The 15018-nt window shown below is 44.9% G+C and overlaps 1 protein-coding gene and 1 non-coding gene across 2 annotated transcripts; both read left to right on the forward strand.

Annotated features, from left to right (window-relative positions):
* Positions 1–2689: 2689 nt before the first annotated feature.
* LOC123433640 lies at positions 2690–2809 on the forward strand. Its single transcript, XR_006624980.1, has one exon. It is a non-coding gene; the product is annotated as a U5 spliceosomal RNA (small nuclear RNA).
* An 11282-nt stretch (positions 2810–14091) lies between these two features.
* Positions 14092–14792, forward strand: LOC123429890. Its single transcript, XM_045113865.1, has one exon. It carries the CDS (start codon positions 14229–14231, stop codon positions 14574–14576), a length of 348 nt encoding a protein of 115 aa, XP_044969800.1. The 5' UTR covers positions 14092–14228; the 3' UTR covers positions 14577–14792.
* The last annotated feature ends 226 nt before the right edge of the window (positions 14793–15018 follow it).

Genomic DNA, 15018 nt, shown 5'->3' on the forward strand with positions numbered 1-15018 from the left:
TGCACTTTACTTTGTGATAGCCATATTGTTTCTTGTTATATATCTTGCTATCACTTAGTTGTTTATCTTGCTTAGCATAAGTTGTTGGTTCACATAGGTGAGCCTAGTTGTTTTAGGTTTTGTGCTCGACAAATTAAACGTTAGTTTTATTCCAATTCGCTCAAGCCTAAACTGTAATTATTTTAAAGCACCTATTCACCCCCTTCTAGGCGACATCCACGTCCTTTCAACATCGACGGTTAATGTGAAGGTGATGATGGACCCGTCATGGTCATAGGCCGACATGTCCACTAGGATGTGACTGCGGCACCCAGGGTTGAGGCCATCCGGTCATCCATCTCGGAGGTCGAGAGTGCGACTCCGCCCTGCCGACATTCGCCACAAGGGTTCCTGAGCCCTCTTCCTCGCATGAAGGGCATGTCGTGCCATACCCTCAGCACACGGGCCACAAATTACACCATGAAGGGGCTGCATGTCTGCCACGTCGTTCAAACGCCAAATGAAACACACCATTTTCGGTGAGGCAACGACGTCGTATCCACGCGCCATTTGGGTCCATGCGATGGACTCCCGACGGACGACCATCTCCTCCTCCAGTCCGAATGTGTTGAGGTCCCCGTTTGCAGACTGGCTGACGGAGGACTCACATCCGCTGCCTGTCATGCCAAAGAAGGTCGAAGATCACCGGAAGTGAGATCATCGAAAGTGAGCCTCGGGGTGGAGGAAAGGGGAGTGGGTGGAGTGTGCTACTCCCGTAGGAGTTGTTGGATTTTCTCGAAGAGGAAGGATGATGTAGCACAACAACATAAAGTAGTTTCTTCGCTTAAGAACCAATTAAGGTTGACCAAACCAATATGAGTCTCCAAACTAACAAGATAAGCATCACCTATAGACAAACACAATAAATGCTTGCATATAACTTGACAAGGAGGTTGTCAATCCCGTCGTCTGGCTAGTTGCAAGGTTAAAAGCAAATAGTAGTAGATAGTGATACGACAGAACGAAAAAATAATAAAAGTAAATAAGAGAGCAACACATGAACACAAACATTGATAGAGAATGGACCCGGGGCATAGGTTCGCTAGTAACATCTCCCTTGAAAGAAGTTAATGGCATGGTTGATGAATCGACAAAAAAATAGTATTCATAACTATGATCATTCATGGCATAATCTTGTATTGAATTACTCCTACATCTACCACTATTCTTCCACTCCAAAACTGCTATCTAGCATGCATCTCAAGATAATAATGTAGACAAAAAGAAACCTAGCAATAAGATCAACCCCTGATAATATATCCTTAGCAACAACAACACATCACGTGCTTTCTCCCCATTTTATCACTTGGATATAGATCATCGTAATGTTGAACCCACTACTATGCATCACTCTCTCTAAAGAATTACTCACTATCTTGGCTAGAGAAGACAATAACCAAGAAAGTATACATAGCTACTTAATTATACAACAATGAAACTTTAAAAGATTTTATCATATTCAATGAACAAGCTGATCACAGATCCATAATTCATGATCCTCTCGTGGTTGATAGATCAGTCCTTTCGTGGTCTTCCAAACAGAGCAGCCAGGGGCCCACAAGCCCACGGCCACCTGCCCTTGTGGTTGATAGGTCGGTTCTCTCGTGGTCTTCCAAAGCTTATAGGGGCCTTCGTACTTTAGAAAAAATTGCCAAATATTAGCATCATATTTGGACTTTCCTAGATATGTTTTTCACGAAACAAAAAAAATGTAAAAACAAAAGCTGGCTTTGGACGCTAAATTAATAAGTTAGTCCAAAAAACAATATAAAATAATATTGGAAGCTCATAAATATAATAATATAATAAGTTTAAACAATTAGATACGTATCAGAATGAAATGCTAGAGTTTGGACGACAACGGGATAAGGACAAGTATATGTGGGATCGGAATGAGTCAGTATGAACAAATCCGACACGGCGGACGCACCCGGACCTTTCATATCTAACCTAGATTTGGGTTAAATATGAGAGATGTCAGTTAGCTAAGAGACGTTTAAAGCCGGTATGGGAAGCCGTATCGATATTTTTTACTGATCACTGATAGACTATCCGTTCATACGAGACGGATATGAGGGAAGGATTGTAGATGCTCTAACTACGGTACATATCGGCCCGTCTGCAGTACTTTTTTCTTCTTCTTGGAAACGAGACCGTCCACAGTTACTCCTCCGTGAGTAGTAGCGGTAGCTGGTCTTGTAGCTTGGCCACGCGGGGGCTCCGACCATCGATGGATGGATTGATCGTGTCAGCCTTGCGTTTACACCAACATTTGGCCTGCACATGACCCATTTTTTCTGCTAGATCGGTGCATGGTTTCTCCATCTTCATGGCCACGACCCACGAACAAAGTTGAGACGAGTCTCCGAAAAAAAAAGAGCTGAGACGAAGCGACCATGCGCACACACAAGCAAGAAAAATCAGATGAAACAGTAGCAAGGGAAAGAAAGCCCAGCCGATGCCACGGGTGCTCTTTACTCGGGCCATAGCCCATGGGCGTCCCCTGCTGTGGGCTTTGCTGGCGCGGTCTGGGGAGGAGGCACCAGAGGAAGCGAAGCTCTTGAATTAGTCCCACCTCGCCTGGTCAAGGTAAGGAGGGCAGCGAGCGGGGCTACATAAGAGGTCGGGTTGTGTACGTAGAGGGGCACGCAGCTGCGTGGTGAGCACAAAGCGAACTATTCTTTCGCCTTTTACTAAAGAATACCGTGTGCACGCCATACTAAGCAGCATACCCTAATTTTTGAAGGGTGTCTTCTCTTTTTGAGGAGGCCCCAACAATTCTGAGTTTTAAAATTTCCTGATGGCTGGACCATATTTGCTGAATGTTTTCAGTATGTTTGTGCATGTTGAATTTCGAAGCAGTCCAGGCCACTGCAGGAATGCAAGAAAGGCATTGACATTTCGGATTTTTATTAGGTGGCCTCTTTCTGATTTCTCTATATGTGAGAAAGACTGAGCAATTCTACGTTTATGGTCCTACAGGCATGGAGGTTATGTTCACGACGTCTGTCAATGAATCTAGCCTTGTGAATATCTTCAGTTGGCTATACTCATTGCCTGTTTCTTGGTGTTGGGTGACCTCTTCACGTGTGGCTTCAGTGACCTGAGGTGCCTGGCAATGGATGGTTCCTTCTGTTAAATTGTGATCCAAATTCTACCGTATTGGACTAGACCTAGTACAATTAGTGTGGGCCTTTGCGTTGGTACCGACGCGTACGAGTACAACTCGTTTACTTGTCCTCCAAGGACTCTTATGTATTGCCCCTCATATATACTCCATGTAGTCGCACCTAAAGACGGCCTGTCGTCTCGTGCTTGTAATACTCCTCCTCATAGTGATTGCGCCTTTGTGCGTCCGTGGTTTTCTCCCGCAAGGGTTTCCACGTAAAAATCCGTGTCTCTCGTGTCTCGTTGATCTCGTTTTATCTAACAAGTGGTATACAGAGCTGAGGTTCTACAGATATGAGATTCATCTGAGACGAGAGCTAGGGTTCGGTGTGCTGTGCGCCGCCGCCGACGCGACCTGGCGATCCGAAGCCAGATCGTGTTTCCTTTGCTGCCGCGTCGTTGCTGGAGAAGCCGAGTCAGACAGGAAATTAAATTCCGCTACCACACCGCCTACAAGTTTCCGCTGCACCGTCGCGTCAAATTGCAAGTGGCGAGTTCCGTTGCTGTTGCGTACACGCTCAAGTTTCGAGGCTGCTCCCGGGTGCTGTTTTGCCATTGCTAATCATCACGATTATCAAGGCCAAGTGTTAGTGCTTGTTTGACGTGAACGAGAGCTACACAGCTAAATCAGGAGCTGCTTGCTTGCGACCACGACAGGAGTCGCTGCTGCTGAGTTGCAGCCGTTGTCCGCTGTTACTCACGTCAACTTGCTGCTGCACCGCGAGTTGCCCTGCTCGTTCAAGTCCCGAGGAGACCAGGCTGATCTGTAGATCAGATTTTTTGTTTGGTTCGTTCTCAATTGTTACGTCTACCCGAAGATTACGAGGTGCTATTTATCCTATTTCGTTTCATCCGCAAATTAATTCTATCAAAAATTTTCTGCCGGCTTGTATTACTTTGTGTACACAGATTTATCTACTCATGGCATCCATGAAGTACGATCTTCCGCTGCTGGACCGTAACACAAGGTTTACCCTATGGCAAGTCAAGATGCGGGCGTTGTTGGCGCAGGCCGACTATGATGATGCACTGGATAGCTTTGGGAAGAATAGAATTGAGGATTGGACTGCTGAGGAGAAAAGAAGGGATCGTAAGGCTTTGTCACAAATTCAACTCCATTTGCATAATAATATTTTGCAGGAAGTTTTGAGCGAGAAAACTGCCGCCGCTCTATGGTTAAAGCTGGAAGGTTTGCATGACTAAAGATCTCACCAGCAAGATGCATCTGAAGCAAAAATTATTCATGCACAGGTTACCTGAGGGAGGTAATGTTTTGAATCATATTTCAGAATTTAAAGATATCATATCCGATCTAGCTGCAATGGAGGTTACGTATGATGAAGAAGATACTGCTTTAATGTTACTTTGTTCGCTGCCAAGTTCTTATACCAATTTTCGAGACACCATATTATATAGTCGTGATACTCTCACGCTTAATGAAGTTTATGAAGCTTTGAACTCTAAGGAGAAGATGAAATTAATGGTGCCTCATGATGGTTCAAGTTCATCCCAAGCCGAGGGATTATCTGTTCGTGGCAGGACTAAGGAGAAGAACTCACACAATGGAAACCGTGGCAAAAGTAAGAACGGCCAGAGGGGCCGGTCGCAATCCAAAGACAAGAAGCAGTCTTGCAGGTATTGCAAGAGAGACGGGCATGACATCTCAGAATGTTTCAAGTTGCAGAACAAGGAAAAGAGGAATGGTACGTATAAACCGAAAGGTAACAAACAAGGTGAAAATTCTGCTAATGTTGCTCGTGATGAAAGTTCCGATGATGCTCTTGTTGTTATTGCTGGATGTGCTGAGACCAATGATGAGTGGGTACTTGACACTGCGTGTACTTTTCATATGTGCCCGCATAGAGATTGGTTTACTACTTTTGATTCTACTACTGCCGCTGGTTCCGTTTTGGGTTTTGATAATTCACCATGCAAGATTGAAGGCATTGGTTCCATTCGAATCAAGATGTTTGATGGCACAATCAGAACTTTGACAGATGTTCGGTATATTCCGAAGATGAAGAGAAATCTTATCTCTGTGAGTGCCCTTGATGCAAAGGGGTACAAGTATTCAGGTGGAGATAGCATTTTGAAGGTCACCAAAGGTTCTCTCATTGTGATGAAAGGTGACTTAAGTTCGACCAATGGTCTTTATTACCTTCGAGGTTCTACCATTTCAGGTAACGCTACTCCAGTTATTTCAAAGAATTCTGGTTGTGATGCTTCTAACCTTTGGCATATGCGTCTTGGACATATGAGTGAACTTGGTTTGGCAGAGTTAAATAAGAGAGGTCTTCTTAAAGGATACCAAACTGGTAAATTGAAATTTTGTGAGCATTGTATCTTCGGCAAGCACAAGAGGGTGAAGTTCAACACTTCGACTCATACAACTGAAGGTATTCTTGATTATGTGCATTCTGATTTATGGGGACCATCTCGCAAAAGGTCATTAGGTGGTGCTCGTTACATGTTGACTATTATTGATGATTATTCGAGAAAGGTTTGGCCTTATTTCTTGAAGCATAAATGGCAAGCTTTCTCAGCTTTTAAGGAGTGGAAGATTATGATTGAGAGACAAACTGAAAAGAAGGTAAAAATACTTCGCACTGATAATGGTATGGAATTCTGTTCTAAGCAATTTGGAAATTATTGCAAGTCTGAAGGCATTGTCAGACACCACACCGTTCCTTATACTCCTCAACAAAACGGTGTTGCTGAGCGTATGAACAGGACCATTATTTCCAGAGCCCGTTGCATGTTGTCCAATGCAGGTTTGCATAGGCGTTTTTGGGCTGAGGCCGCTTCCACTGCTTGTTATCTCATCAACCGTTCACCATCTATTCCTCTTAATAAGAAAACTCCAATTGAGGTATGGTCTGGTTCACCTGCTGATTATTCACAGTTGAGAGTTTTTGGTTGCACTGCTTATGCTCATGTTGATAATGGGAAGTTGGAGCCTAGGGCTGTTAAGTGCATCTTTCTTGGTTACAAATCTGGTGTTAAAGGTTTTAAACTGTGGAATCCTGAAACACAAAAGATTGTTATTAGCAAGAACGTTATCTTTAATGAATCTGCTATGTTACATGATTTTGCATCTACTAATGTTCCAATTGAGAGTGAACAGCAGCCTACTGTTCAGCAGCCTACTGTTCAGGTGGAGCATGTTATCGATTCAGGTGATACTTCTGATAAGGAAAATGCTGATGCACATGATGAACCCGTCTTTGATAATGAACATGTCACTCCAAATCAGCCTATTGTTCCACCCAGTTGAAATCTCGCACGTGACAGAGTTAGGCGGGGTATTAATGCACCTGAGAGGTTAATTGAGGAGTGCAATATTGTTTCTTTTGCTTTATCTGTTGCAGAAGAAATTGAAGGTAATGCTGAGCCTTCTTCATATTCCGAGGCTATTATTTCTGGTGATAGTAATAAGTGGATGACTGCTATGCATGATGAGATGGAATCACTTGAAAAAAATGGCACTTGGGATTTGGTAAGATTACCTAGAGAGAAGAAACCTATTCGTTGTAAGTGGGTTTTCAAGATAAAAGAAGGTGTTTCTCCCAATGATGAGACAAGATATAAAGCAAGGTTAGTTGCTAAAGGTTATAGCCAAATTCCAGGTATTGACTATAACGGAGTCTTTTCTCCTGTTGTGAAGCATAGCTCTATTCGCACTTTACTTAGTATTGTTGCCATGAATGATTTTGAGCTTGAACAATTGGATGTTAAAACTGCATTCTTACATGGAGAATTGGAAGAGGATATTTATATGGAACAACCTGAAGGTTTTGTTATTCCTGGAAAAGAAAAGCTTGTCTGTAAGTTAAAGAAATCTCTTTATGGATTGAAGCAATCCCCTCGACAGTGGTACAAGAGATTTGATACCTTTATGCTCTCTCAAGGTTTCAATCGGTCTAATTATGATAGCTGTGTTTATTTGAAAACTGTCAATGGTTCAGCTATTTATTTGCTCCTTTATGTTGATGATATGTTAATTGCTGCAAAGAGCATGTCAGAGATTGATGAACTAAAGAAGCAATTGAGTAATGAATTTGAGATGAAGGATTTGGGTGCAGCAAACAAAATACTTGGCATGGAAATATCCAGAGATAGACCGTCTGGAAAATTATATCTCAGTCAGAAGGGATATATTGATAAAGTTCTTCGTCGTTTTAATATGCATAATGCCAAGCCAGTAAGTACTCCGTTAGCTGCACACTTCAAATTATCATCAGCCTTATGTCCTAAGTCAGATGCAGATATTGAGTACATGTCTAGAGTTCCCTATTCGAGTGCAGTTGGTTCACTTATGTATGCCATGGTTTGTTCTCGTCCGGATTTATCTTATGCACTGAGTGTTGTTAGTAGATACATGGCTAATCCTGGAAAAGAGCATTGGAATGCAGTTCAGTGGATTTTCAGATACCTGCGAGGTACTTCTAATGCTTATTTACAGTTTGGGAAAACTGGAGATGGACTTGTTGGTTTTGTTGATTCTGATTTTGCTGGTGATTTGGATAAGAGAAGATCGCTCACAGGTTATGTTTTCACCATTGGTGGTTGTGCTGTGAGTTGGAGAGCAACTTTGCAGTCTATTGTGGCTTGTTCCACAACTGATGCCGAGTATATGGCTATTTCTGAGGCATGCAAAGAAGCTATCTGGTTGAGAGGTTTGTACACTGAGCTTTGTGGAGATTCATCTTGCCCTACCATATTTTCTGACAGTCAAAGTGCTATATATCTTACAAAGAATCCAATGTATCACGAGAGAACAAAACACATTGATGTCAGATTTCACTATGTTCGATATGTTGTTGCTAAAGGTGATTTGAAAGTATGCAAGATAAGTACTCATGATAATCCAGCTGATATGATGACAAAGCCAGTTCCTACCAATAAGTTTGAGCTTTGCTCAGGCTTAGTTGGTATTTCTCACTAGTCCTTTTGGACTTTGACGCACAAGGTGTTTAAGCTGATTTGGATGGAGTTATTCACTTTCTTTGACTACTGGAGGAAATTTGTCTCAAGGTGGAGATTGTTAAATTGTGATCCAAATTCTACCGTATTGGACTAGACGTAGTACAATTGGTGTGGGCCTTTGCGTTGGTACCGACGCGTACGAGTACAACTCGTTTACTTGTCCTCCAAGGATTCTTATGTATTGCCCCTCATATATACTCCATGTAGTCGCACCTAAAGACGGCCTGTCGTCTCGTGCTTGTAATACTCCTCCTCATAGTGATTGCGCCTTTGTGCGTCCGTGGTTTTCTCCCGCAAGGGTTTCCACGTAAAAATCCGTGTCTCTCGTGTCTCGTTGATCTCGTTTTATCTAACACCTTCAGCAGAAACCATTTCTTCTTCTTCTTCTTCGGGTTTATCGGCATCGGTGCACCAGTCAAAAGGGGATTTCTTCTAGCCTGCTCCATATCATGTTATCATCTTCAGAAGGGGATTCTTCTAGCCTACTCCATATCATGTTATCCTCTTCAGATGGGCTCATCCGCAGTTTCGTGGATGGGTTTTACTAGAGAGAGGCCATGAAGGCTGACGGGTACTACTAGGGTGCGACATCCATACATGTTAATGGCCATTTAAGCTGCAGAGGGTCAATGGCTTCAGTTTTATGCTTTCGGTATCGGTCGTTCACAGTATAATGGCTTCACTTTTAAGCTTTTGTCCATTTACATTTATGCTTTCGGTCGTTTGGTTTGTTATGAAACTTACATGTCCCTATTGTCGAGTACTATGGAAAATAAATTCGGTCCTGTGGCTAGGTTTTCTGCTGTTGTACCATCTGGTTGCTGTGCTAATTATGCTGCAGGACCCTAACGATCATTCCCAACCATACTGATTATGGCCTAGCCAGCAGTGACTTATTATCATCTGAGAATCTCTTCTTCCCAATCAGGATCATGTTTACGCTGTTTAGCTGTGTAAGGTTTGACGGTGAGAACCTGTGATTCTGAACCATGAAGTGCTCAGCCTAGATCAATGGTGTTGTAAAATGAATCCGAAGTTTAGTGCAAGGAAGGTTCTTACCGGTCTGCAGACAGTACTGAACGCTGCCGTGACATGTTTCATCTGATACTACTGAACCTGAACCCGTCGTCTCGAGATAAGTCGAGTCCCCTACCGTTGACATCGGAGTTCACGGCGGCAACTGGCAAGCCAAGTTGTCAAGTTGATCGCGTGATTCACAGCAGCAGCGTCCTACAAATACAGTGAAAATAAGTACATTCATCTTGCGCCACTTGTAATATCTTATCTCCGCGCCTAATCGTGGAATCTCTCTTCTCAGATCACCAGGACGAGAAAAAGAAGAGTTCCCCTGAGAAGATCTGCCTCTCACGGAGATCTTAACAGACACCAATCGCCTTGGCAGGCCAAGTCGTCTGTCCTTTAAAGTACCCCATTTTTGTCCGTGATAAGCAGGTTGATCACGCTCACGGCCAAACAAGACCACTCATATTCAAAGGAGATATCTTTGGTATTCAAACGAATGACAGCTCGCTCTCGCTGTCCTGGCGTGAAAACAATCTGAACAATCTCAACTGGACGACGAGGCCGCATCGGGAGATCTCCGCAGCTTCAGTCTTTGGTTGCACGAGGGGTTGGCTGTCGCGGGCTCGTCTGTCGGTCTCGGTCCAGTTTAATCGTGGCGCAAGGGAAGCTTCATCTGTGCAGGTTCATCGTGTCCCGATACATAAATTCCTTCGTGGCGCCGTTCGATTCGCCCACTCATTCGACTTGTCCTGCACCTGCTGTCCACAGCTATATCTCGCTGACCTTTTAGTTCCCATGATTCGATCCAAACCAGAACGGGGGCGCGTACTCCTTGACTAGATTCACGCATCAATCTAACTACATCTGGAGTACCAAAAGCCTGCATAAAATGCATGGTTCAGACTTGGGGACATTCAGATTATGTTGCGATATTTTCGGTTTCGTTTCCTTCTTCGAGGAACAATGAGTTACTAGACATGTAACGGCATCGAGTTCAAGTTCTGGGATTCAAGACAATTCCGTGCTCGGCCAGTGAAATACCTGGCCGTGGTATTCGAGACAATTTGGTTACCAGGCGAAAATGTCGGCCGGAAGCGGAGGGGGAGTGGTTCTGTTTGTTTTGACTTGCCTTCTTCAGACACGGCCCTGGTCAGAACCCAGAAGCTTCCACCTCTCATCCTATGTTCACTGCAAGTCTGCAACGAGCAGAATGGCATCTTCGGAGACCAGATGAGCCGACGAATTCAACAGCTGTATCCATGGTTTGTCGCCTGCTGCTGCTTCACGCAGACACGTACGATTGGGAGAGGTATACTTAACGGCGTATTTAAATTCGGAGCTTGTCTAGGCTCTGTCCGGTGTCCCACTGCACATGGAGTGTCATGTTGAGGAGATACACCATAAACAATTCCCGTAAGCATCTGAACTGAAATGTTCGCACATATGGCCTCATTATACTCCATGGAAATCATTAGTTCGTGTTTACATCACACTCTTGTTGTTTTGGGGGGTGCACAAATTTTATTTCGCTCCATGATTTCTTCGGCATAAATGAGAGAATCCAACATGTATTTTCGAGGCTACCGTCTTCCAGCATTGCATGTACCGTACTTGTTTAGAACCTCCCAATCATGGATGCGTGTAACATTCTAAAGTGCAGATTGAACCCTAACTGCCCGAGAGAAACATATGCTGCATAGTTTCGCTGTTGGTTTCTTTCTCCCATCCTCTAACATTCACGCCGGCAATAAGAGGAGGGCCACACGATAATTCCAACTTCGGCCACGCAGAGGAGGGGGCACAAACCTCACAACTTTCCTGCGGAGCCGGCTAAACTTCATCGAACAAAGATTTTTTTTTAGAAAAGGATCGAACAAAGATGGAACCAGAGAAAAAGAAAAACATCACAATGTTGTTCCCTCTGCATGAGAAATGATGATGTTTATAATGACAAAACTTCTTCTTCCATATTATTTACTGTTGTACCCCAACCGTCCCCGCGATCGCTTCGCAGGGGCGGCACGGGTGGCCCTAACCCTAGCCATCACCAGCCCTTCTCCTAATCCCCATTTCCCTAGCCGCCTCCGGATGGGGCGGCGGCTCGCTGCGCAACCGCTGGTGAAGGGTGTTAGAAGGGATACATAGGGATTAGTGAAATTGTTGATTGTACTGCTTGAGCCTCGGGGGCATATATAGGAGTACATGATCAACTTGAAGTATAAGACAAGCCAGAATAATTTCTAGTTTATCTTATATTTCCTAACTAATCACGATATCCAACATCCCCTGCAGTCACAACGGTAGCGACATAGACGATGTGACTGGAATAGAATCCGAAGGTAAGCCGATGAACATCCCTCCAGTTGTAACAATCGACGCATCGCGCAAGGCGGCGATGATCTACTCGATTTACTCCTGTTGGTGATGAAGGGTCGGGCTCCGAGGCGTTGTCCTTCCTGTGATGGGAGGGGCCCGCCGGGCGACTTTGTGGCCCTTGGCTGTGTGGGCAGCAAGGGCACAAAGGAGGTGATCGCGACATGGGGGATACCCATTCTTCCCCATGGACAGATTCGAAGATGGTCACCTGATGCTTGGTGCCTATGCCACCGGCTGGTTTGATCTCCGATGACCTCCTCTCCGTGGGATTTGGCGATTAGCGTGGTGGGAGGTGGACTAGTAGCTCTATCTAGGGAAAATCCTTGGTCGTCGTCGGCAACCACAACATCGACGATGTTGCGGACGTCGGATCCCCCCTTGGAGGCGATGTTGAGGTACATCTCCCCCACTCCGTTCTTTCACCTTACACGTGTGTAAACCCCAAATCCTTGGGATTGGGTGGCGGCGGCGGCACAACGTCGTCGTTTCCACCTTGGTGGCGTCGTCTTGGGTAGTGGGTTGGAGCGTGTGGTGCAGAGAGCTCGGGTGGTTCCTAGGGCGGTTTGGCTGTGTCTTCGACGGCGATGGGACCAGTGGCAGCAGGTGGTGCTCGCAAAGGAGGAGCGCGCGTGACATCTGATACGTCAACAACGGTATCTCCTGGCGGTATGGAGCAGTGATGTCTCGGCGGTGGACGCGTGGTGATGGACGAACGCAGGATGGTGGCGCTGTCTGGCATCGTGGTGGTGTCGATGGCAGGCCTGTCAAGGTCGATGCGTCAGTACCTACTCTGAAGATGGATCGATGAAAGACGGCAACGACAAACTCTAAGAGTGCCTCAGACCGGTGTGTGCCCCACACCCTGTATGAGGCTTGGTTCGGGCCTCCGACTTTAAATGTTAGGCTCTGGTGCGAGGTCTGTTTCGTATTTGCTCGGACCATTGGCACTCCTTGTGGTTACGAGCAGCCACAAATGTTGTCAAGATGGTGGCTTTACATTTACTAATGTATTATTCTATGAGGTCTTTACGAATAATTAATAAAATAATTACATGTATCTTCAAGATGCAGATGCCGGGGTCATCCTTCTTTAAAAAAAAGTCATTTACTATTATAAGCACTTGCTTCATATATAGTCTATATTGCAACAAACAGATTACCGCTTATTGTTTAGGACAATGCCTTTGCAGTTAGAGTGGATGATCAGGGAGCTTATTACCTAACATGAGTGAATTTCGACCATCACCTCCACCGATAAAGGCATAGTGTCGATTTTATATGACTTTACTCTTGCCATTGTGTCCTTATTTTGCACCGTGAGATTGTTGCATTTAACTTTGTACATCCTAGCCATGCAAAGACAAGTACTCCCTTCGTTTCTAAATATAAGTCTTTTTAAAGATTTCACTAAAGGGCTACATACGGAGCAAAATGGATGAATCTACACTCTAAAGTATATCTACATACATCCGTACGCAATTCTTTTAGAGAAAGCTCTTAAAAGACTTACATTTAGGAACGGAGGGAGTATCACGCATTATACTTTGTATAGTTTGATGCTACATTATAAATTCATAAAAACTCCATTTATAAGAAAAATAACCTTTTGATAGTTTAGTACGCCATATTTTTACTATAGGTTCGGCCCAACTTCATCAACTTTTTTTTAAATGATAGGATTCCTCTATTCATTAAAAAGAAAAAAGTTGTTCGGTTAATTAAAAAAATCAAGCAAAATCAGATTGTTCAGTTAATTAAAAAAATTCATAAAAAACCATCACAACCGTTAAACAACGCTTCTAAGGTATGCCATTCACACCACTCTAAAGAGGGGCACATCAAGACATCATAGAAGGGGTCATCGTCATCACCCCTTCCCTCGTTGCCATGCCTAAACATGAGCTATCTGCGCTAGGATTCAGCCATCGGCGATCTCATTCCAAACTGAGCTTGTAAATATCTCCCCACCACTCGGAGCACATCGATACACTTTCTCGAAGATGCAGCAGCAAAGTCATGCTCCCTTTGAGTTTACTTTTGTACCCAATCAAGAAATACCTTTAAACGGCATTTCCCCCCTATTTGGCAGCCATATCCAGCTCCGTGTCTGCGAGCCGGGGTTTCACATCACCTTCCAAGAACCTGCCCCCAAAACCATGTCAACAAACTGCTGAACACAAGGCCCTGCATGCTGCTCCGTCCAAGACCTCCCCGTTCTCCCTGGACGCAGCTGTAAGCTGACTTGCCGCATGCTGACTTTTTCTGCAACATCCAGAGAGATTCTCCATCCAGAATTCCAGATGTCAGTTGCTCATCGCACCCACGCCCAATGATTCCTAGAACAGCAGAACTCACCACCCTCCAATCATTTTTTAAGAGCCACCAGCCACGAGACTGACATCTCCGTCCAACAAATCAAGATCCGTGAAGAGTGGGCGCGCGCATGCACGCGAGTCACACATATCAAACTGAACTTAACTGGGCAACGGCATAGCGAGGCCGGCTCCTATATAAGAGCCCCTCCTGGCCGTCATCTTGTACACATCAACACCAAGGCACCAAGTCCACTCCTTCACAGCTATCTCTAGCTTCTTCCATCTCCTACATACGAATCCATCCCGTGGATCTCCTCAAAGATGCATCGGCTGCTCCTCTTCTGCCTGGTGTCTAGCCATTTGGCGGTGACCGCCGTCATGGCGCGGCAGTTCCCCGTCTTCCTCGTCGGTGGTGGCGCCACGGCAGCAGACGCTCCTGCTGCTTCTGCTTTCGATGCTTCGCGTCTGCATGTGCACTCCCTCTTGGAGTCCAGCTTCGCAGGGTCGCCGATGGGCTCGCCTGACCACGGCGTACGGCACGGCCCCTTCGACAGGCACTTCGCCGGGGGCAAGATCATACTCGGCGGCCTCGCTGTGGCCATCATCGCCGCGGTCTTCTGCTACATCCGCATCACGAGGGCCAAGAAGATCGTCGAGCCGAAAGCTTGACTTTTTTCTGTTCCCTGGTTAATATCATACACTTCTTTTTCGTCTTTCTTTGTAGCGAGGATATGGGGGAAAAACAAGTGTAACCCACCCACGTAGTTTTGGTGTAACATGCAAAGAACAGTTAACTGGCGATGACTGATGACATATAGTGTGATTCGTCTCCTTTCTTTGCAGGTCAAGTGTGTTGTATATGCCTTGCTGAAATCCTTTTTCATATCTCTGATGTCTGAAATCATGGTGTGCTTGGATTAAATGCATGAGTGAATGATGCATGTCAAGTTCTTATCATTGGATGGTTAAGCAGTACTCTTTGTGTTGAGTACTTTAAAAAGGGCCTACAGTTGGACGGTGATGAGTCGCCGTCCTAAAACCTAAAAGATATGTTGCTTCTGCTCTACTAGAAGTTAATGCAGGCACGTGATCTTTTTGTCAGTTGTTCCTG

Source organism: Hordeum vulgare, chromosome 2H, assembly GCF_904849725.1.
Source record: "Hordeum vulgare subsp. vulgare chromosome 2H, MorexV3_pseudomolecules_assembly, whole genome shotgun sequence".
Lineage (NCBI taxonomy): Eukaryota > Viridiplantae > Streptophyta > Magnoliopsida > Poales > Poaceae > Hordeum > Hordeum vulgare.

Excerpts from the sequence above, each read along its gene's own strand:
- LOC123429890 (XM_045113865.1), top strand. The coding sequence starts at position 14,229 with ATGCATCGGCTGCTCCTCTTCTGCCTGGTGTCTAGCCATTTGGCGGTG.